The sequence below is a fragment of the Zosterops lateralis genome (assembly GCF_965231275.1).
Source record: "Zosterops lateralis genome assembly, chromosome: Z".
Lineage (NCBI taxonomy): Eukaryota > Metazoa > Chordata > Aves > Passeriformes > Zosteropidae > Zosterops > Zosterops lateralis.
In genome coordinates, this window is record NC_139800.1 from 13908950 (window position 1) to 13931499 (window position 22550).

At 41.6% G+C, this 22550-nt stretch overlaps 3 protein-coding genes across 3 annotated transcripts in view; 2 read left to right on the forward strand and 1 right to left on the reverse strand.

The window, feature by feature from the left end:
- Positions 1-2904: 2904 nt before the first annotated feature.
- Positions 2905-6173, forward strand: LOC310922962 (molybdopterin synthase sulfur carrier subunit-like; the record flags this gene model as incomplete). The annotated part of the gene is made up of 3 exons (XM_083883991.1): positions 2905-2978; positions 3294-3415; positions 6047-6173. The coding sequence occupies exons 1-3, from the start codon at positions 2967-2969 to the stop codon at positions 6171-6173; spliced, it is 261 nt and encodes an 86-aa protein (XP_083740117.1). The 5' UTR covers positions 2905-2966.
- Positions 6174-7285: 1112 nt separating this feature from the next.
- LOC310922961 (molybdopterin synthase catalytic subunit) lies at positions 7286-11124 on the forward strand (the record flags this gene model as incomplete). The annotated part of the gene is made up of 4 exons (XM_083883990.1): positions 7286-7406; positions 8244-8397; positions 9783-9906; positions 11019-11124. The coding sequence occupies 4 exons, from the start codon at positions 7286-7288 to the stop codon at positions 11085-11087; spliced, it is 468 nt and encodes a 155-aa protein (XP_083740116.1). The 3' UTR covers positions 11088-11124.
- Positions 11125-17180: 6056 nt separating this feature from the next.
- Positions 17181-22550, reverse strand: part of ITGA2 (integrin subunit alpha 2) — a gene marked incomplete at its 5' end in the record, with an annotated part of 48998 nt that continues 43628 nt past the window's right edge. The window contains 2 exons of the mRNA XM_083883730.1: positions 17181-20146; positions 20886-21002. Coding sequence (XP_083739856.1) covers positions 20057-20146; positions 20886-21002 — 207 coding nt within the window. The 3' untranslated portion in view covers positions 17181-20056. The remainder of the gene's footprint in view (positions 20147-20885; positions 21003-22550) is intronic.

Consider the following 22550-nt stretch of genomic DNA (forward strand, 5'->3'; position numbering starts at 1 on the left):
AAAACAAAGAGAAGTTGGAAAGTGGATGGGAAATATCTGTTTTGGAAGACTTCACAACATAACTTTTTTGAAATTGAAGATATCTGAAAGAAATACACTCTGAAAAATGTACATATACAATATTATGGCTAATGTACATATTGGTGTGGGAGAATACATACACACCTTTCTGCTACAGCAAAGCCCCCATTGCTTATGACAAGATTTAATTGAAAAGAATGGACTCAATAAGTAACAGAAGTAGATGTTATACATTGCAGACACCCATATTCCAACCCAAAAGCTTCAAGAAGAAAATGGTGCTGGAAAGAAGGATACAGAACAGGAAATATTTTAATATATGATAACATCTATATGATATAGAGCTAGTCTATATAATTATGGATAGTTTTGAATCCTGGTTTCTACAGGACTAACATATCTCCTTCAGAGCTATAAAATTATCTCTAATTTAATCTTATGTAGATATCCATACTCTCCCCCAAAAACTACCAAACAAGCCAAAGAATCAACCAAACAAAATCAATCTGAATAAAACTCACTCTTGCAAACCAAGCAGTGTAGTTGTCTCACCTCTTGCTGAGGCTGATGTTCCTGGAAGGTAAGACTTCCAGAATAAAAAGGTATTTAGGGAGAATTTAGTTTTGGCCACTAATACGACACCTCATCTTAATTCCTGGTTTTGATTAAGAACTTTTAGCTACTTCTTAGCTGTTCTAGAACATAGTTAATATATCATAAGAGTCACAAATTATACTCTATTTCTCTGCTTTCTAGGCATAATTTGCCTTTAACTAAATCACACAATGCAGAGCTGAAGACTGATCCGTCCTTTGAAAAATATCCAAGAACTGGTTTAGGTGAGTTATTTCTTGGAGCTCAAAGAAAGAAAACCCAGAAATTCACTGCCAGTAAGCCCTCTCTCTTTATTTCATAGTTGTCTTAACCTAAAATGTACAGACAAATACTTCAAAGCTCACAGCTTTCTGGGCTGAGAGGCTAATTTTCTCCAGCTGAGGCCAGTACTCCCCCACTTCACTCTAAGAACGTCTATGTACACCTTTTGCATGGGAAAAATGTGCCAGCCACTTGCTAGCTACTGGCTGGGTCATACACACCATATCAAAGTGTTCTGTTCCATTTAAAATGTATAGATCCAAAATTACTCAGCCCAGAGAAAAAAGAAAGCAATTATTCACTTGACACATGCTGTGTTTAGGAGAGTTCAATTTGTAACACTAGTTAATCATTCACAAAAGAACACAGTTTTAAAAAGTAACTTATTTGTTCCTCACAGCAGAGGATTAAGACACAATGTACTGGATAACTGGTGCAATACAACAATACAATTGCTCTGCAGAAATGACTGTATTTCTATCACACACTCTTTGGAAAATGCAATCACTAACTTTCATTGTGTTTGTAACTCAGAGGCAAGAATTATTATGCAGAAAGGCCTGCTTCCTTTCTCAGCCTTCCTTTCTCAGCCATCTTTTTAGTTGAGTGGTTTTGTTTGTTTGTTTTGTTTTCTTTTAACTGACAGTATTGCATCCAGCAAGCATTGAAGGATTGATGTTCTTGTCCAGAGAAGGGCAACAGAGCTGGTGAGAGATGTGGAGAACAAGTCCTGTGAAGAACAGCTGAGGGAGCTGGGATTGTTTAGCCTGGAGAAAAGGAGGCTCACGGGTGACCTTATCTTTCCTAAAAATGCCTGAAAGGAGGTTGTGGTCAGGTGGGGGTCAGTCTCTTCTCCCAAGTAACAAGCAACAGGACAAGTGCAAATGGCCTCGAGTTGTACCAGAGGAAGTTTAGTTTGGATATGAGGAACAATTACGTAATTGAAAGATTGATTAGGCATTGGAACAGGCTGTTTAGGAAAGTGGTGGAATCACTGGCCCTGGAAGGGCTCAAAAAGAACTGTGGATGTGGCACCCGGGGATATGGTCTAGTGGTGAACAGTAGTGCTGGAGTAACAATTGGACTCAATGATCTCAGAGGTCCTTCCCAACCTTAACAATTCAATGACCACCAGCCCAAATCGCAATTACTGACCATAAGCTCAGTGACACTCATGATAAGACAAATGGGTGTGCGTGTCTTTACAAACCACTAGATAACCTGAAAGAGCCAGTCAGGTTCTGGAAGGATGAGTGTGAGGGTGCATGTTGGAGGGGAGATACGTAGTATGCAAATCCGAAAGGTTTTATCTCCATAGTACCTCACCCAATGGGAAAAGTAGGAGGGCGTTTAGAATAAATGCAGCCTGTGTTTGCTAAAAACTAGAGACCCTAGGTGGGTATGCCCCCATGGGATCTCCCTAGCAAGGGAGTAAAGTTGGTCTTTGCAAACAGTCTCGTTTGTGGACACTGGCCTTTGGCAAGATGATTTTCTGCACACTGGTAACGACCGTGGACTTGCCCCTGGCCTGTTTGCCGGGAGGAGCCCCCCATTACTGTTGTGAGGAGTGTCCCCATTACCAGTGTCACCGCACAAACACTACAGAAACAACCCCAGCCACCCACAAGGAATAGTCCTGGCGCAGTTACGCCGTGTGGAACAGCTGCTGTGGGTCTCTCGGCAGCACTTTCCACACACTCCGTGTCACTGTCCCCTCCCCGGTGAGAGCCAGCACTCTCCATGCTGCTGTCCTTCCATCCTCAGTGACTGCAGCCAGAGGGGAAACAGGCCCTAACCCCGAAACCCTGTGCCAGCACTGAAACGGCCCCGTGGCTTTTACACGCCGGCTATACCTGTCCTGTGTGTATTTAGCAGATGTTTAACACGGGAAAGGCTGCGGACGCGTAATGTTAGCGAACACCTGCAATGCCGCCGCCCGCGGGGCTCCCCGGAGAATCCGCCCCGGAGCGGGCCCGGCCAGGCCAGGCCGCAAGGGGCGGTGCGGGCCGGGGCGCAGGCGCTGCCGTGGGCCCGCGGCGGAGGGCAGCTAGCCCCGGGACGGCGGCTCCATGCGCTGCCAGGTAGGTGGGACCTGCCGGAGACCCCGGGACCCGTGCGGCCCGAGGCTCGGTCGGTGCCGGGCACGGCCTCAGGGTCCCTGCCGGCCCCGGTCCCGGCGGGCAGCGGGAGCGGCCTGGGCGGCGGCGGGGGCTCCCATCCGCGGTCACTCGCCGCCCCCCGCCTTCCCCGCCGTTCCCCCGCTGTACTGACAGCCGCGGCAGGGCCCATCGGCACCGGGAAGAGCCTGGGGAAGCTTTTCTTGGCGCTCTGGTGGCGGTGCCGGTGCGGTGCTGTGGGCAGGCCCCGCGGCCTGAGCGCTGTGTGTTCCCGGGCAGGTCTCGGTGCTGTATTTCGCCCGGAGCGCGGAGCTGGCGGGGCTGCGCTGCGAGACCCTCTCCGTGCCACGGGAGATCACCTCTCTGCAGCTCTGGGAGGAGATCGTCAAGGTCCACCCCAGGTATGCAGCAAGTTACCCTTGAGGTGCACAAAAAAACCTGGTTGGATTTTTTAAAATATATTTTTTTAATTTTTTTTTTAAATTTTTAATACAAATTCGGTGTTTAACACTGAGCTGGAACACACAGCAGTACTTTGACAGCACAAAACCAGTGGTGTTACCTTCTTTTGGTAACCTGCACCGAGTGTTTTGTGTTTTGCGCAGCTGGAGGTGTTGTATGTAGACACAAGCAAAGCCCAGGTGCAGGAGATGTACCCAAAACTGGGCCTGAGAGGTACACCTGGCCCATTGCCCAGGAGGCCTGTGGTGTGGTAACCTGAAAACTGCCATGTTATTAGTTCGTGGAGAAGGTGAGATGTCAGAAGAAGGGACCAAGCACAGGCAGGACAATAAATAAGAAATAAATTATAATATGCATGTGTTTCCAATTGTTTAGGTTAGACATCAGGAGGAAGTTCTTCATTGAAAGGATGCTTAGACATTGGAATGGGCTGCCCAGGGAGGTGGTGGAGTCTGTGTCCTTGAAAATTTTTAAGGAAAGACTGGACTTTGTGCCATGGTCTAGTTGACATGGTGATTTTCAGTCATAGGTTGAACTTGATGATCTCAGAGTGCTTTTCAAACTTAATTGATTCTGTGATTGACTGTACTGTAAGCCATTGGTTTGAGCCTATGGCATGCTCTGCAAGGCAGGTCAGGAGGAGAACTGAAGCCCCCACAGGTTTTCAGCCACTCAGCCCTGACACAGCAAATATGTAGAGCCATTTCAGTGCTCTGAAAAGACCCACACCACACTGCTGGTTGTATTTCATAAGGAGTCTGGTCCTGTGTGCTGTAAGGGCCTCTGCAGCATTGGTGCTCTTGGGCAGGCCTTGGGCAGGGGACAGAAACATCCCCTCTGTTTAAAGCTGTGAGAAGGTGCTCACTCCTGTCAAGAATGAGCCTGCTGGACCGAGGTGCAATACCATTTTGGAAGGATGGAAGGGGGTTAAATGAACCTAAGGTATAAGAGAGGTTGTGGTCCTCAGTATTTAGTGCTCAGTGCTCTGGAATTTCCAGAACTTTGCACTTAGGTGTCCAAGTCTTCATTGAGGCACAACCTTTCTTTAGTAAAATACTCTGAAACACTGTGAAAAAAAATGAACTATTTAACATTGATTTCTGTTTCCAAGTGAGAAACTCCACAAAATGCCGAATCAGGGACCTTTTCCTCACAGAGAGTTGAAATAAAGTGTGTTTGGGTGCAAGAGGCAGTAGAGAATGTGTATATTTTACTTCGCAGCCTTTTTGTCTTTGTCAGAAGCAGCAGCAGCACCATTGGTCATTTTGCCATAATTTGTCAGCTTTGTCCTTGTATGAATAATGACTTGGGGCAGTACAATTTGCATTTGCAGTTACTTCACAGCGGCCTTCTTGAAAAATGCTTCTGTTCCTAGCTTTTCTGGAAAAACTCAATATAATTGTAGGGCATTGACCACAGACTTCTATTCACATTGCTAATGGATATTCAAATTGCAGCTTGAGCGTACTTGACAGTGCTTTTCTGTTCTACCCTTTTTCTCCAACTAATTAGCTTGCAAGGGACTTTATTTAGAGCCCATCCTTCTAATGGGCACTTCAGTTTCATGGTTGTGCACAGTTCTTTAGTGGCTGCTTTGCTTTCATATAATTCCTCCCTTCAGTCTGTTCTCTGAATCAGTGCTACTGTGTTTTGCTTAGTCTGTGCCTTGACTACTTTTGTCTATCTGGCTGGTAGAAAACAAGATGATTTTTACTTGTACTCTTTTGGTCTGCTTACTTGTTTCTAGGCAATACAGTTGAGATAGCTGTGCCAGATTTTGTAGTCTCAAACAAGAACTCCTATCATGCCTGCACCCTCTGATGTAAAATGCTATTCTGTTTTCTACTGTCTTAGTGCTATGGCCCTCATGCTTGCTATGTAATTGCACTTAGTCATTTCCTGCCTCATAATGTCCTAATATCATAGTATCTCACAGCAATATGTCACATAAAAAATTAGAGAAGATCTGCCAGAAGACACATCACATTTGCTCTCTTGGTTCTGTGGCCACTCCTTATCAATAGCAGATTTCAGACCTGTAGGTGCAAAAGGCCCAATGCTTCACAAAGTCTGAGAATACATAAGAGCGTCTCTCTGACCACTAAATCTTCATGAGATCTCATGAACAGCATGCCACAATGTTCCTTGATGTGTAAGAAAACTGCTCCAGTCCAATCAGACTGCATCAAGACAGTATTTCCTTCTAATCCCAAACTGGAGGGTTGCTGCCTCTTGAGTTACCAACTTTTTTATTGTAAGCTTCTGAAGTGGGTCTGGTATGCATTGGTTTGTTCTGACATAGGCCTATGAAGAATCCAATCCTGATTCCTGAAAATTACACTAGTCTTGTTTCTTCTTAGCCACTACAGGAAAATCCAATATTAGGAGGTGGGCGTTCGTTGTATTTTTGACAGTGCCTGGGAAGCAGAGTTGTGTAAGTCTCAGTGGTTTTTACCTCAGCTGCCCTAGACTGTGCACCAGTTTGTTGTTCAATGAAATCTCATGATTAAATGCAAACATTGTTTGGAAACCTATTTGTGCTCTGTCCAACCCCCCCCCCCCCGCCCCAGGCTTGCTGTCATCCGGGATCAAGTGATATTCGCTGTTCGGCAGGAGTACGTGCATCTTGGAGATCAGCTTCTGGTCCTGCAGCCTGGAGACGAGGTTGCCATCATCCCACCAATTAGTGGGGGCTGAACCTGTTAGGTAGGTATCACTTATTACCTGGTTTCCTGTGGAGTGTAATCCTGTGCTAAAATACCTCATGAATTCTGTGTGATGTTACAAGAACCTTTCCATGTTTAGGTCTGAAGATGTGATTGCAGTTCTCTCCCTTCACCCCAGTACTCTTTTGGGAGAGCCCAACTTGTGTTTCTGTCTGGAGAATGCAGTTGTGCTGAGCAGAAGCTATAAGGGAGTGCACCAGTAAATGATTAACACGTATGCAGTAAATGGAAGACACTTGCCAGAGAGGTCAGGCACTGCTTTGAATCTGGGTTTTAGGTCTTGTTCCTCTTTCCTGGTTGTTTCTTCCTACCAATGGAAACTTGGCATATCTAAATAAGATAATAATGAAAAATTCCCTGCCAGTTTTTAACAGAAAAGATAATGTAGTTAAAATAATTGACTGCTGCTTAGAAATTTTGTTAGTTTGTCACTGTTAAAAAGGTGTCCTTAGAATAGCTTCATTTCTTTGCCTGCTTTCAAGTGCCAGTCCATCTATTCAGTGCAGCAGTGCATTGCTGCTGATCAAAACACTCCTCATTCTTAGGTGATCTGATGGCTGGTTTCTACTCAGGAAAATTAGAATTGTCTCCTGTGTATCTGTAATAAACTGATAGTATAAAGCCCTGAATGTCCTGGAGAGCATACTCAACTTTAGGATTAGACCTCTAATCCATGTTTATCAGAAACCTGTGTTTTAAACTGTTTGATTTGATAAGGTAAGTAGGAGGGACTGATAATACAACCACAGATTTACCAGCACTACTCAGTGGTCTGTGCTGGTTGAACGTTCTGTTAAACCAGGGCCTTAGGTTAATTATAGTTTCATCCCAACTGTACCAGGCTTTCCTATCAGAAGGAACTATGTATGCAATAAAACCAAGTCATTGCTTGTTATTTGCAGTTCTCTAAGCGAGGCTGCTGAGAAGTGAATTTTGCATGTAGACTAGCCTCTTGGGCACATGGATAGTGCCAGTGTTGTGCATAAATTGGGGCATCAGCACTGGATAAAAAGCAGTTGGCTGATGCTTGTATCTTGAGGAACAACAACAGAGTCTGTTTGGTTTCAATTTTTCTAGTGTGATATGGAAGAAAGTGAAGATGTGCCAAAAGATTTTATCAAGCTCAAGTGTGAAAAGCTCTCTGTAGATGAAGTGTCAGAGCTGGTTGTTTCACCATACTGTGGGGCAGTGTCTCTGTTCATTGGTGAGTTTAATATTTATGAGCTAAATCTCTGGATATGTTAATAGTCTAACAAATGGAACTTAGGTTGTCCATATCCCAGACTTGTAGTACTCAAATCAGTTCCTGGTCTGAGCCCGGGATGTTTAGCAAACAGGTTCTGAATTATTGGAGCAAGACCATGGCAGCTCTTAGATAGCTGCCTTGGGCTAAAGTGGTGGGAAGCTTTCTGGCTGGTATGGCTATGGTAGGACTGAACAGAACAGCAGAGTTCTGGTGTACAGAACTGCCTGGGAGCTATTCTCCTGTCCCCTGGCATACAACTTGTTCAGGGTGGGAAATGGAATATTGTGGGTATGCCAATCACATGACCTCCTGTATGTGAGGTCCTGTAACTCATGTCTTACTTGAAAATGAAGTACTGTTCTACCAATGGGCTATTGAATGTCAGGCTGGTAGCTCTGTCCTGTGCTTAATGTACATGGCACACATATGAAACTGCTTTGTGCTTAAATCTGAGTGCTACTAGGTCCATAAATACTGGGCATTTAAAAATTACATGGGCAAATGCCATTATAGCACCTTAGCAGTTACCACAGAAGATGTCCCAGCCTTGGGCATTATGGGCTGCAGTGTAAACTAAATTATTCCTTTTATAGTAAAGATTTATCTTGTTCAAATAATTTCATTATGCAGCCATGACTAGGGGAGATTGTTTATATTTGCACAGTGCTGACCTTGACCATAGCAAGAGATCCTGGTTTTTTACTCTGTATTAATATAATATATAATGTGTATTATAAAGATACAATATGTATTCATTTACTCAGTGCATTTAGTTGATAAATCATTTTTGTTTAGGTACTACAAGAAATAATTTTGAAGGAAAAAAAGTGATTCACTTAGAATATGAAGCATATACTTCAATGGCTGAGACTGAAATAAAGAAAATCTGCAGAAATGTTAGACAGAAATGGCCTTCAGTCAAACATATTGCAGTACACCATAGACTTGGGTATGTATGTCCAGACCCTATTCTTCTGCAACTGGAGTGCCAGTCCTTGTCTGGTGCATGGCTGTGCTTATAGAGTTGCAGAACTTGCAGGAGTGTTAGACTACAGTGCAGCAAAGCTGGCTGCAGGATCAAGCTCTTGCTCTGGAGCTAAGTTTCAAAAATTTTGTTTTCAAAAAGGTGTTTATTGGTAGTTTATTGCTGGAGTCCACACTTAGCCTGGCAGGATCTTTGATGCTGATGTGGTGTTTTGAAAGTGGGGAGATACTTTACTCCAGGGAAGGGGAGGCTCTTGGTTTATTTTGTTCTTTAATTTTAAAAGGTGTGAAGTTGGCAGCCCTTTATTTTTTTTTCTTCTCTCTCCTATTGAGGGGCTGCAGAACGTTCTTATTGTCAGATTTAAGTCTATTTATGCTACAAAAAGTCTGAAAGCCTGGGCTGTGGGGCATAGTAATTGTCAGCCATGCTTGAGGGAGAACCTCCTGTTGTTCCTTGAGTCTTGGATAAACATTTTCCTTTAATACTAGTGTCCAATGTACTCTTGGGCCTTCCCAATTCAGGGAAGATGTCTTGCTGAAACTAGCAGATTTTGCAGAAATTCTGAAGGAACTTGGAATGTGATTGTAAAGATACAGGGCCTGAGGAGTAGTTTCCTCTAGATTTCCTCTATAGTCAAAATAGGGTGGCTGTCATGGGGGCAGCTCAAAGCATTTAGGCTGAGATTTCTTCCTAGGTACTATGCTGAAGGAGTCTTACTGTAGAGGGAAGACTGGGAGGCAGATTTTGGGAATGCTACAATTTCAAGGAGAAACACAGAACCTTATGTTTCTGTTAAATTTAATACAACACACCAAGTAGGAAACTTCAGAATCTAAAATCAGAATTCATAAAGAATTTGGTTTCATTGCAAAATCTGCATAGTGAGAGGCACTTAATTTCTTCTTTCACAAATTCTTGTGCAAACTGAGATGATTTCTTATGTTTTTAGATAAGAACTGGCTATTCTAACTTGTTATTGTTCATTATTAAGCCAGTTTCCAGTGAGTTTCCTATGCATTGTTACAAGTTAACAATTCCCCCCTCTTAATTCCATAGGCTTAATTTTAAAAGAAGAAAGAATGGAAGAAAAAAGCCTATGTCTTATTATTATTTATTTATTTATTTATTTATTCTAAAGTGTGGAATTCTAACATCTGGTACTGGTTTTGGTTGTGGTTTTCTTTCTTTTAAAAAGTGTATAATCTTTTGGATGTGGTTTGACACTTGCTCAGTATGAATGAGTCAGGAGAGCATGTGGCCAGAATACTGACGTGACATGGCCACAGCTTTTGGGTGCTCTTGATGTTAAGTGTTAGCTAAAGCTGCTGTTTTTTCTCTTCTCGCCCTAGTGTGGTTCCAATAACTGAAGCAAGTGTAATTATTGCAGTCTCCTCTCCACACAGAGCAGAATCCCTTGAAGCTGTAATGTACTGCATCAATACCTTAAAAGCATCTGTCCCAATATGGAAAAAGGTATGTCTGGAGACAAAATCAGATTTAGGCCTATGCTAGTCTTTAGACCTCTGGGCTGCCTAAGCAGCATTATGGGCAGCAGCTGTTCCTGATGAGTTGTCAGTGTCTAGCATCAGAGAGTTTCCTCTTATACATCCAGGCCCAAATGTGGCAGGTACAGCATCTAGAAGGTTCTCCCATCTAGATCCTCTATACTGAAGCCAGCCTAGGGTGAAAGCGAAGGAGGCCTGAGCTTTCCTCTTTTGAGTAGCAAAAGTCAGTTCTGCACAGGCTCGTGGAAGAATTTGAGTCAGCTTTGCTTTGAACAGCATTGCAGTTTGCAAGTAAAAGAAGCATGTCTTGCCTTTCTCTTTTCGTCTCGTCGCTGTGGCCAGGAGAAGGCACAAAGCACTAAGCAGCAACACACAATGAAGGGATTAGCAGAAGTCCCAAAGCTAGTGTAGGTACATAACAGTGTGTGGAGAAACGAGCCCAAGTCTAGAAAGAGCCTCATTATATACCTCAGTGTTGCATACAAGTAATGAGCATTATCTCTGCCTTCTCTCCCTGGCAGAACCTGACATGTGGTTAACCGTGATATTCTCTGCATTACTCCACTTCTCAGATACCTCCTTGAGGAGATGGAGGTTCTCTCAGAATGAATAATCAGGAACTCAGAATTTGCTGTTTAGGACTGGACTGCAGCTGTCTTAGGATATATTAGTTGTGTATTTAGTGTATTAATGTGATTTTTATTTTAATATTGACATTTTGTTACGTGCAAATTCTCATCTCAAAATGATGGTATAGTAGGTTAATCTAGCTGCATGAGTGCTGTGTGCTCTACAGCAATTATGTAATTTCTTCCAGAACTCTTTGTTGAATTGTCTTCAGCTTAGGTGGGCCCTTTCAAATCCAGTGGGGATCAGCCTGAGGTTCAGCCAAGTCTAAGTTCTAAGGGTGCTGTCCTCTCTTCTGCCTGCCAGCCAAGTGCTGTGCAGTCCTGTTGTGATCAGTAAATAGTAGTGGGATGGCTACTGGGTTATTTGGCCTGGTTTGTAGCTGTATGTAGCAGACTCACAACATTTCTCTCTTTTTTTTTTTTTTTTTTTTTTTTTTTTTTTATATTACAGGAGATTTATGAGGATGAATATTCTTGGAAAGAAAACAAGGAATGCTTTTGGGCAAATTCAGAAAAATAATTGTATTCTTTTAAAAATAAAGTGTTACTCTTCCTAATGAGCATATTTACCTTTGAGTTTTTACAGAGAATTTCTATGTTTCTAAACAGTTCTAACATATGTTTCAGTCTCAATAATTTAGTTTGGACTGAGTGAAATAACTGAGGATTAATTAGGGATTTTAGGTGTTCTTGACTCTCCTTTGGAATTGCCTTTTTGTGCATTTTGACATGCAGTCAGTTTTTAAAAGAATCTTCCCTAAAATTCTTTGTTGCAAGGTGTTTAGACTACTGTGTGATAAATACTGTTTTAATGCTTTTACCTTGATAGTCTGTGTTCTCTGTCTGCATGAGAGGTCACCACAGGGCAACTGCATTTTTTTTAATCTTAAAGTTTAGAGAGTTTTAATTTTGTATGACTGCAGACTTAGTTTGCAAGCTTTATACTATTTTGACATTCTTGTAAAATGAAAGCTACTTGAAGTAGATTAACTATTTTAGTAGATTAACTATTAGTACAGACAGAGAAGAAAATGCAAACTATACCCCAGAGTTATTAACTTTTTAGTAGTGCTTATGTTCCAGTAGCTCTGTCTCGCAAAACTATTTTTACTATGCAGCTGATATTACAAGTCCATTGCATTAAAAAAATATGGATAGAGATTGATTCAGAGTTAAAGCTAATATTCTTACCAAAAAAACCCAAAAATTGCCTTAGCAATAACACACCAACCTGTAACTACTTAATGATCTCTAGACAAAATTTTGAAGGTGACTTTTGAGTTGTTAAGTTGTGTGGTACTGCAGGGAAAAAAAAAAAAACCCAAACCAGCTATTATTACAAATACACAACTCTAGCGTAATTAGTTTCAGTAATTGGATTTACATTGTAGGGATTTAAAGTCATCAAGTGGAATAGTTTTTTAAAGAAAAGGGGTTTATTGAACTTACTGCAATTCATATATGCATTTATATTCACGTTTAAGATTTAATCTTAATGCAGTTTTTCTCTTGTTACTGTTTTGGAAACTAGTTAAATGAACAGACATAATATGCCTGGGTTTCACTGGAAATAATAAGTTACCTGTCCAAGCAAGGTCACTTTGTTATTTTACTGTGCCGTGGTAGTATTTAGATGCTAAGAGTTTCAGGTCCCATTGTATATGGCATTTCTGCTAGTGTTGAGAGGCAGTTTTATCTAGTCACTATTATCAGGGTAGACAAGGTAGAAACAAGCAAAGGGAGATAAGGTAAAGCAAAATTGTTTGCTCAGTTGCTTATATATATATGTTCCTATATCATATATAGTTATTTATAATCCAGGTGCAAGGTCATGCTCCTGAGTCAGGGCAATCCCAAACACAAATACAAACTGGAGGGAGAATGAATCAAGAGTAGCCCTGGGGAGAAACACTTGAGGGTGTGTGTGAACAAAAAGCTCAATATGAGCTGGCAGTGTGCACTTATGGCCTGGAAAGCTGCCTCTGTCCTGGGTTGCATCAAAAGCAGAGAGGCTGGCAGGTCAAAGGGTTTGCTTCTGCTCCTCTGCTGTACCCTCAGGAGACCCCTATGGAGCACTGCATCCCATTGGAGTCCCCAGTGCAAGAAGGATGTAATTTTGGTGAAGTGAGTCCAGAGAAGGACCCCTGAGTTTATCAGAAGATTAGAACACCTCTCCTATGAAGACAGGCTGAGAGCTGGGGTTGTTCAGCTTGCAGAAGTCTCCAGGGAAACCTTACACATTGCAGTACTTAAAGGGGACTTAAAAGAAGTTTGGAGGGGGAATTTTCACAACAACATGTAGTGGTAGGACCAGGGGCAATGCCTTTAAGCTGAAATGAGGGAAGGTTTATATCAGATATTAAGAGAGAAATTCTTTACTGTGAGGGTGGTGAGGCAACTGGCACAGGTTGCCCAGAGAAGCTGTGGACACCCCATCCCTGGAAATCCCTGTCCAGGCCAGGCTGGAGCTCTAGTGGAAGTTGTCCCAGCCTATGGCAGGATGGTTGTGACTAGATGATCTGTAAGGTCTCTTCCAACACAAACCAGTCTTTGATTTTGTAATCATTATATCACACACTAGTGAAGCCTCAGCTGTACATTCCATTTTATCGTGTCTGCAGCAAAAATCTATTAATGACTTATAGCTGCACAGAATGAGGAAAGTAGGTAATGATCTTTTTTCCCCACAGGGATTTTAATAACGTTTAATACTTACTGTATCTGAATTAAGCAAATTGTAAGGAAACATACAGCTTCCAGCAGAAACAGTTAAACTGTGCTTATTAACATATTGATTCATTTTCCTCAGTGGAAGTCAGTTCTTCCTCTGCACGACAGCAGCTGCTCCTTGTGCACTTACAGATACACACTGTACAAAACATGTGGGCCCTATTATCTAGGCAGAGCTGGTCAAGTAGAAGACTGAGTTTTCTTTTGTTTTGGAGGTTGGAGAGAAGCCCTCTGCTGTTTGAATGTCATTTTTACCAGGAATTGTACAGAGTACTAAGCACAATCACTTGTTCTGTGAAAGAATTATTTTTCACTTTAGAAGAGAAAGAAACATATGAACTTTTTCATACTTGGTGTTCATTTTTCCATGTCCGTGTTTGCTGTTACCATGCAACTAATTAGTGTATTAATTTCACAAGAATAAATGTGAAATTTTTGTTCTTCAGTAGATAGTTTATGAATGAAGTAAAACTTATGCAGTGCTTCCGTACTAGTGCTGTGCTCTGATACAGAAAAACAGTAGTATTTAAATCAGTTAAATTCTACTTGGGACCCCATGATCCAGGACAATTCCTGAGTTGCAGCAGTGTCTCTTTAGTGCCATTCTAGTGCTGCAATCTCCTGCAAGATTTCTTCAGGGTGACCTTAAGTGCACCTTCCCCATCAGCAATGCAGCTGGGAAGGAGGGTGCAGAAAAGAAGAAAGAATAATTGTGTACTTCCCCACAGTGACCAGGAACAATGAATGGAAGAGATGTTGTACTGAGTCACAGCTGAGTGTTACAATGTGTGTATGCTGCCATGGTAAAGACAATGAAATGTCATTTTTTGTCCCTAGCTGTGCATGAGGCAAGTACTGCTTTGTTCTGGAACAATGATATATCAGTCTTGTGTAACTTTGGGTTCTTCAGCTGGCATGTAAAAGCGAAATGGAAATGTCTCTGGGAGGGATGGTGTGCTAATTAGAGGTAAAATGTATCTCACTGAAATTTAAGTCCATGCTCTGAACTCAGTGTTCTGTCTCCCTCTGTAGGGGTACCCTCTCTGCTAGGGCAGTATTATAAGAGGACAGATTACTGTGTTCTAAGATAAATGCTTAAGCTGTGTCTGAAGTGACCCAAAACTGTCTCCAAATTGCCAGGCGAGGGGATGACTCCCAGCTGGTATTAGGAAAAGATGTGGCTGTGCTTGTCCTGCTGTCCACACAGCACAGTTCCTGTGCAGAACTACAGTGCTGGATGAGGGCTACTCTGTGTTGTGGTGAGGTCCTATGAGTGGGCTGATAGACAGCTGAAGATCTGTCCATCTACAAGGAAGACCCTGCTTTCTGGAATGAGTCCAGCCATTTCTCTTCCTTGTCCATAGGGAAGGGTAATCCTACCTCTCCACGAGACCAGCTGTGTTGAGGCTGTGGTACAGAGAGATGATCCCAGAAACAAGTGGGATCCAGAGAATCACCATGGTATTCGTGTAGAGGTCTGCCAGATGAGGGCTGTCTGTGGAAGGGAAGTGCATGTCTTCAGAGCGATAATTTGTCCTTCTGAAAAGATGCCTTAGTCTTGGCTGGCAAAATTTGAATACACTGATCCACCCCTTTGTCTGGCCGAACATCCATTTACCAGCACTGATTGATTTTAAGAGTTTCCTTTCCTGATTTTGAGCATTGTGCTCTGTTCTCAAGAGAAGCTCAGGCTGATGCACACGATGAAAACAGTAACTGCTGGATTGTCACGGGATGACGGGCGGGGGAGGAAGGGGGTTGTTTGATGAGGCGCCTACCCAGGAGATGGCAGCCGAGAGATGCCTGAGCAGGAGGAGCGGCTCCTGGTCCGCTCAGGTGCTGCCCGTGCTGGGAAATGCAGCCCTCGCCTCGGCTGCTGCTGCTCAAAGTGCCACTGCTGCACTCAGGAATGAAGCCTTCAGATTGCTCAGCTTTGAACTAGATTTTTGGCCTTTCTCTCTGCTCACTTTATGTGCAGCTCTTCCAAGTAAGTTGTAGTTTTATAGAGTAGCACATTTCATTTGTTGTTTCGGAAGCATTAAAAAGAAAGAACTGCTAAATCTGATTATTAACAAATTGTATGTTAAAGCAGACAGTGCTGCCCTTTCCGTCTTAGAATGCTGTGAAAAATAGTCTTGAGCATTATATGCCATTAAGTACAATTAAGGGTCCTGTGGAGGTGATTAAACAGTGCTCAGAATAGGCTGATGACTACAAATTATCAGTTTCTTTGAGTACCTTAGACCTGTTTTTTGAAAAACAAGCACACCATAAAATTTGATCTTATCAAGTGTTACAAAAATTAGCATGCTGATGCATCTTTGTAATAGTTCTTTTTATAAAAGTTCTATTTTGACTATTTTAAGAGGCAAGTACATTTTAAAAAACTGTCAGCATACTATAGCCTGTGATTGCATACAAATAATTGAGAACAGAAAGGTTTACTTAAAATATAGGACTCAACTTTTCTAAAGCTGTAAAAATGTACAGTTAATTTACTTTCACAGGCAATAAAAAACTGTGGCAGTTAGCTATAGATTTTGAGATGCATTTTCATACCTTCATATTTTTAGTCTTTAATTTGCAAGGTTTTGTTGTAGTTCAGGTTTGGATGTGCTTTAACCCCAGTCAGCAACTGAGCCCTGCCCAGCCATTCACTCACTCTGCCACTCGCGGAATGGGGGAGGGAATAGGAAAAGTGAGAAATCTCGAGGGTTGAGACGGAAGACAGTTTAATAGGGAAAGTAAAAACTGCTCATGCAAGCAAAGCAAAACAAGGAATGCATTCACCACTTCCCATCAGCAGGCAGGTTGAGTCAACCCCAGGAAAGCAGAGCTCCAGTGCATGTAACCGTGGCTTGGGAAGACAACCACCAAACACTTGGAATGCCTGTGGTCAGCTGTGGCAGCTCTTTCCCCTCCCACCTTCCTATGCCCCCCAGCCTCCTTGCTGGTGAGGTGGGATGAAGAGCAGAAAAGACCTTAAACCTGTGAGCATTGCCTAGTGACAGATAAAACACCCCTGTGTTATCAACAGTTTCCAGCACAAATCCAAACCATAGCTCCATACTAGCTACTGTCAAGAAATGTACCTCTGCCCAGTCAAAACCAGCACATACGTGAATCAGTATATAAGGAATCTGGCTTGTAATTCTGCAAAACACTGAGACTTGGTGAAAGACAGTTTTGTGCCTTAAGATTAAGTTCATCTGATATTATATGATCGAAGTGTAAAGTTGGTAGCCTACCTGAATATTTATGTACCACTGTTAAAAGTAGGGATGAGTTGAAAGTGGAAATAAAAAGCTCTCTGAATGTGTGTAGTTTTCAGGTAGTAGTTTCTGATGGTATTGTCTTCCTGTCATCTTTCTATTCATAGCACCAAGTTTCTCCCTCTCTTCTTTTGCTGCATTGTTCCTGCTGAAAAGTTGAATTTAGCTTTTCCAACACATGGTGGGGTGCAGCCAGAGCCAGTCATGACATGCTACTGCTGACCAGTTCTGTAAATAGATAAGGTGCAGAGACTGGCAGAATGGGGTGTAATTTTAGATACCAGTGATGATAAGCTCATGTATAGAGGAAGGCCTGGCCATGGTAATGTTTTAACACCATCTATTCAGCTAGAGCTTTCTAAATATTTTGGAATAATGTGAACTGGGTTACAGTACAGTACAGCTTACTGGTAATGTTGCACTCCTGACTGTGGTCTACAAGACTTCAAGTGCAGTGTCTTTGTCTACCTAGCAGAGTCATTCCCTTAGGGTTCTCCCTGTGTGCTACTGGGACAAAACCGTATTTGGCCCCATTTTATGCCGTGCTTTTTCAGTAGCATTGCTTCTCTTTAGGGTGCTGTTTAAAAAATAAGTGAGTCTGCGTTCAGCAGTAGTCTTGGGTTTTATTGCAGTAATGCTGTTCTAGGCCCTCAGACAGGCCACCACAGTGATACAGTCCCTGCTCCCATAGAGCTTACATGCTAGCTTTTAGAAGTCAACTTTATTATAAACTCTCTTGTACATCCCAAATTTATACATAGGCTCATATGAAATCAACTCAGATTTTGGACTTGATTCTACTACTTCAGGAAATCAGTAGCTAGATTTCAAGACCAGAATCAGATATAACTTGAGTTTGCTGAAGGTATTGCTGACTTTTCTTGCTGCAAGCACAAACAGAACTACATGCCAAAGCTCAAAATTTCAGAGTATTTAAAACATGCTGCTTTAAAAAAGTAAATTAAAAAAACAAAACCAAACCCTTGCACACATTACAAAATATACATAATATTTCCAGTATTATCTGCGGCTGTGCCAACTTAAAAGTGCAATAGACTCACCCATTACAAAAACTGAATGATCCATTTCAGTATTAATTGTAAAAGAAAAATAAACTATTAACTTGGAGTGGTTAGGATACAAAAACCTTACCCATTTCTATGTCTCCCCTTTATTTTGTAAAAGCAGTATTGTGTCCAGATTGGCAAGGAGAATCATATTGTCCATGTCAAAACATAACCCAGTGAAGACTAGTGAATTGAATCATTGCTACCTGATTGATAACCTGTTAAATCCCCAAAGAAGTTGCATATTTGATATTGACCTGTACCTCTCACCGAAGGTGGAAGAAGGAAATCTGGGTCAATGCCTGAATTGCCCTTGTAGGCAGCACCAGAAATTGAAGATTATACCATCTGGTGTATTGTGAAATTCCCCCTCTGCTCTGGTGTGCATGACCCTGATTATGTAGGAGCTTCCCACATACATGGCTGTAGGGGTTATTTTTTTCTGCACAAGTTTATATAAAAATTGAGGCAGACAAAATTTTTATCTTTACTCTCAAAGCATTTGCCCTCAAAGTTTATAATTACAAATCACTAGCTTATTATTTAGATTTATGCAATTGCTATTTTTTCCCTCACTTTTAAAATATTTGTTTTGGTCAGACTCAACTGATGGGAAGAACCTTGTTTGATAATTGATATAAGAATCTGAATTGTTCTTCAGAATGTAAAAAAAAAAAACCCAACAAAACATCCCAAAACATAACATTTCATAGATACAAAATAAATTCAAAACATATAAAACTACACTGAGCATAATCCAGCTGTTGCTGCAAATAAACTGTTATTTGCCAAAGAGACGGTTGGCTTTTGACTCATTAGCTATTAAAAAAGACTGAGTAAAACTTTCAAACGTGCTTAAGCCTAGTCCCTCAGAAAATAATGGAAAAGTGCCTAAGCATAATTACAATCCAGCTTTGGGGGAAAGAAACCATGACTTCGTGTTCTCAATCAGGCACATTTGCATGTTTTACTCTTCAAGTAAATCACCTCAAGTTGGAAACAACCTCACTTGCATGGCAGCATGCACACGAAAAACACACACATCTTCCCTCACAATCAATTTTAAGTGTAACTGCCAGGCATGAGGGAGAAAGGCAGCCAAAAGGCCAATTCTCCTGACTGTCACCAGCCTTACAGCATGGGCCTTTATAAGACTGAAGCTTTCATTATAACCAGACAGCATAACAGCATGTGATAAACTTGAGGTGTGTAACCAACACAAAGTCACACAAGTGTTGTGCTTAGAGCTCATTCCAGAGCACTACAGTACTTCACTGTATAAAACATAAGTTAACTTCATCAAGACATGAACAGTTGGGACCAAAAATAATGTGACAGGTAAGGAGGTTGTACTGAACTTTGGTCTCCTGGAGGGCACTGAGATGCTAAAGAAGTGCAGTAAACATTTTGTAGAGCTTAGATTTTCACTATCCCCTTTTGTAACGTGCATAATTCCTCAGTCAGTTATCCCCTTAATACACTCTATGCTCTTAGTCTTGCAAAATCTTTCAGTACAGAATTAAAGGCAAGATCTTGACTGTCTTTTCTATTTATGTCAAAAGCCAAACTGATATCAGAGGGACCAAGAGTGTAAAGGCCAGCGTAACAGCAGTGGTAGTGCTTCTCAAGATGAAAATGAGTAATAACATTGCAGAGAACATGCTGTAAGTGATTATGAAATCCATATTTTTTTTCTCAGGGAGAAAGTATGCAGAAGACAGTTATACATACCATTTGGCAGTACTTCCCCAAAACAGTATCCTTCAGTAATTTAGTTGTGATCTTAGTGCAAGAAATACAGTGAACTTTTGGAAGACTGCAAAACCAGTTGTCCTGTAGCACCCGGACAGACATCTTCATACACAGTTCTCAGTTCATAGAATAGTTAAAGCAAAGGTTTGTTGGTGGAAATTATTTTTCTAAAACAATAAGGATGGAGCTAGTCAATGAAAAAAAAGACTTTTCTTCTCCCAGTCTGGAAGCAGTATTCACCACACATTCATCATCAACTTAATAGAAAATGTCCTTTAACACATGTGGTACTTGTCAACTGAATTACCAACTGATGCTGTCCCACAATAATCTGAAATAAATTCTTCTGTTTCACTCTGCAGTGGATCAAGAGAAGGGCTGCTGGAACCATATGTTACTGTATACTCCGGACCTGCCAGTTCTAAGGGTTAAGTTTGAAATGCAAAACATTATAAGAAAAGGCACTATAAATCATTTTTGAAAAAACCAAACTGTCCTGCAGTTACTCTTACAATAGAGTAGAATCTGTAAAATATTTTCATCTATAAAGACACTTTCATTAGAAATGTTTAAATGTTACTAAGCTTTAAGGCACTCCAGCTGAAGAACTGACTGATCACAACTACTATTGGTGGCTCAGATCTCCTCTTTATCCATGTAACTTATCTTCAGTCTTTGTCCTTTGTGAGTTCTGCAATTTCATCGACATCTTCTATATCCTGTGTCATTTTCTCATACTGTCTCTTGAAGAAGCCAAGCTGTGAGAAGTGTTAAAATAACACCACATTGCAGTCAGTCATTGATAATTCATGTCTCAGCAAAACTAAATACTGTGATGGTAGAAATACATATGTGCATGCATACACCATACAGTTTGATTTGTAGACAATTCCTGCCTCTAAAATGAAAGGAGGTGGGCCCTAAATTCCTACCTGGTACAACTAAATGCTAGAGCAGCAGTGCTGATTAGTCAGTTTTCTCCCTGCAGAGATACAGACATTTCCATGATGCCTTGGTGTGCCAAGGAGCACTTCAAACACTAATGCCCTGAGACACAGAAAAACTTTCCCCTTTTTCTATGTAACCTTCGTAATTTACTTTTGGCTCGTGCCCTTTCTTTTGTCTGTTCAATATATATCTTCTCCCACCTTGTTTGTAATTCTCACCCTTGTCCAGAGGGAATATCATAGGTGTTCAGAGCACCGCTGGGATATTATGGAAGGAGGCAGACATGTCAAAAGGAAGAAAGTAAATGCCATAGCCCCTATTTTGAATGATTGGAAGCTCATGTATCATCTTCATGTTGCTGGCTTCTATGAGGACCCATTTCATAAACCCCTCTAAAATATGTCAAGGGTATAATGCCAATGCAGTATTATTCACGCTCCCAAACTGTAGATGTGGTTTTTGTTTCATACTAGAGAAGAGAGATTCCAAAGAATGTAGCCCAAATATATTTATCTCTTTCTGGTTTTAAGAGTGTAAGTACCTACTTACTTTCCACAAAACAGCAACCAGTACCAACAGCAAGAGGAGTCCAGCCAGTATGCTGCCAATCACAACACCTACTGGCACCTCAGCTTTCTCATCCGGCTTTATTATTGTAACTGGGATCTGAAAGCAGAGAGATTTTGTCTTAGGGGTTAATGTTAACTGCAAATAAGGTAGGATTTGTAAACCAAAGATCAAGAATGCCTGGACTGCACATATTAGAGGACAAATGACTGGAACATACCAGGCAATTACAGCCCTTTCACTGATGTCCATGGGTGCCTGGTTGCACTGTGGCACAGCAATGCCAGCTGAGGACTAGAGGCCCTCATATCACTCCTGGCCATGCTTAACAGGCAGAGAACCAATCTCTCCTGCCAGCTGCCTCCATTAACAGGAGGCCTTTCAGAGCTCCACACACTATCATTGTGCAAACCAGGCATGTTTACATGAAGGCAGAGAATAGCCTGGTGTACAGCCCCAAAATCAGACTGCTGGAGAAGCACTACTTTCCACCAAGCATTGTCAGAGACCATTATCCGTGCTGGGCAGCTGTAGGAGGCAGTACTAATCACTGAGGCCAGGCACCATCACATCTGTTGAAGTTCCAATCCTCCTGCTGGGAAGGTACCTCAGTCTCCTTTGACTGCTGTTCCTACCTTCTATGAAACCACTAATGACTTGACAGATCTCATGGTGATCTGTGTTCTCCTGGGTAAACTGCATCAATTGTCTGCAAGATGTATGGGTCAAACAGGAGCACCCTAGCATACCTACATTTCCTGAACCACAAGCAATACCAGAGAACTCCCAGAAGAGCACTCAGTGTCTGGAAGTTAGTTTTCAGGTGATACCCTATCTAGCTGGCTTAGGTATAACCAAATATATAATTACATATAACAGAGTTTCTGGGGGAGACATTGCTGTAATATTTATGAACTGTCAAATTTTTGGATTTAATCTTGGGACGACGTGCAGTTAGCTGAAAGTTTTTTTCCTTCCTGAAACATGATAAAACAAGTCACACTGGTTTATTTTCTCAGGGTGGTTGTTCAGTGCATTTGCCTGGAGTAATTTAATCTTAAGCTTTCTGGGAAACTTGCACTGGACTGACATTTCAGTGATTTAAGTAATTTCTGTTGGAAGGCTCCACTGTTGTGCTAGGTGTGGTTATGTGTATTCATTTCACCAAGGCAGGATGGCTTTGTGTATTTTCTAACTGAGTGGCTATAATGATGATTCTAGCAGGTTGACATTCTGGCCTCCAGCTGGCAGTCCTTTCCAACTTGGAAAAAATGTGAAAGCTTTTACGTAAAAATACCTAAGCAGCTTCCCCACATAGCATCACAAGGTAATATTCATTTATTTGGCAAAACAACAACCCAGTTGATCCAATGTAAAAAGCCAATTTCATATATGCAGTTTGCCTAGTAATGCTTTCTGCATTAGATTAACAGTGAAGTGCCACTATTGGAAATGAAAACTGATGCCTAAGAACAAATTATATTTCCTGAAGTTAAACTGTGGTCAATAAGACACCATGAGACTGAGATTCAACTCCTCTGGTGTTACATCTACAATATGGTTCCTTGACTCCCAGAGGAGGATAGGCTTTTTTTAAGAGCCTAATTCACCCTAGTTATTTTCAGGATCATCTTTAGGATAGATGAA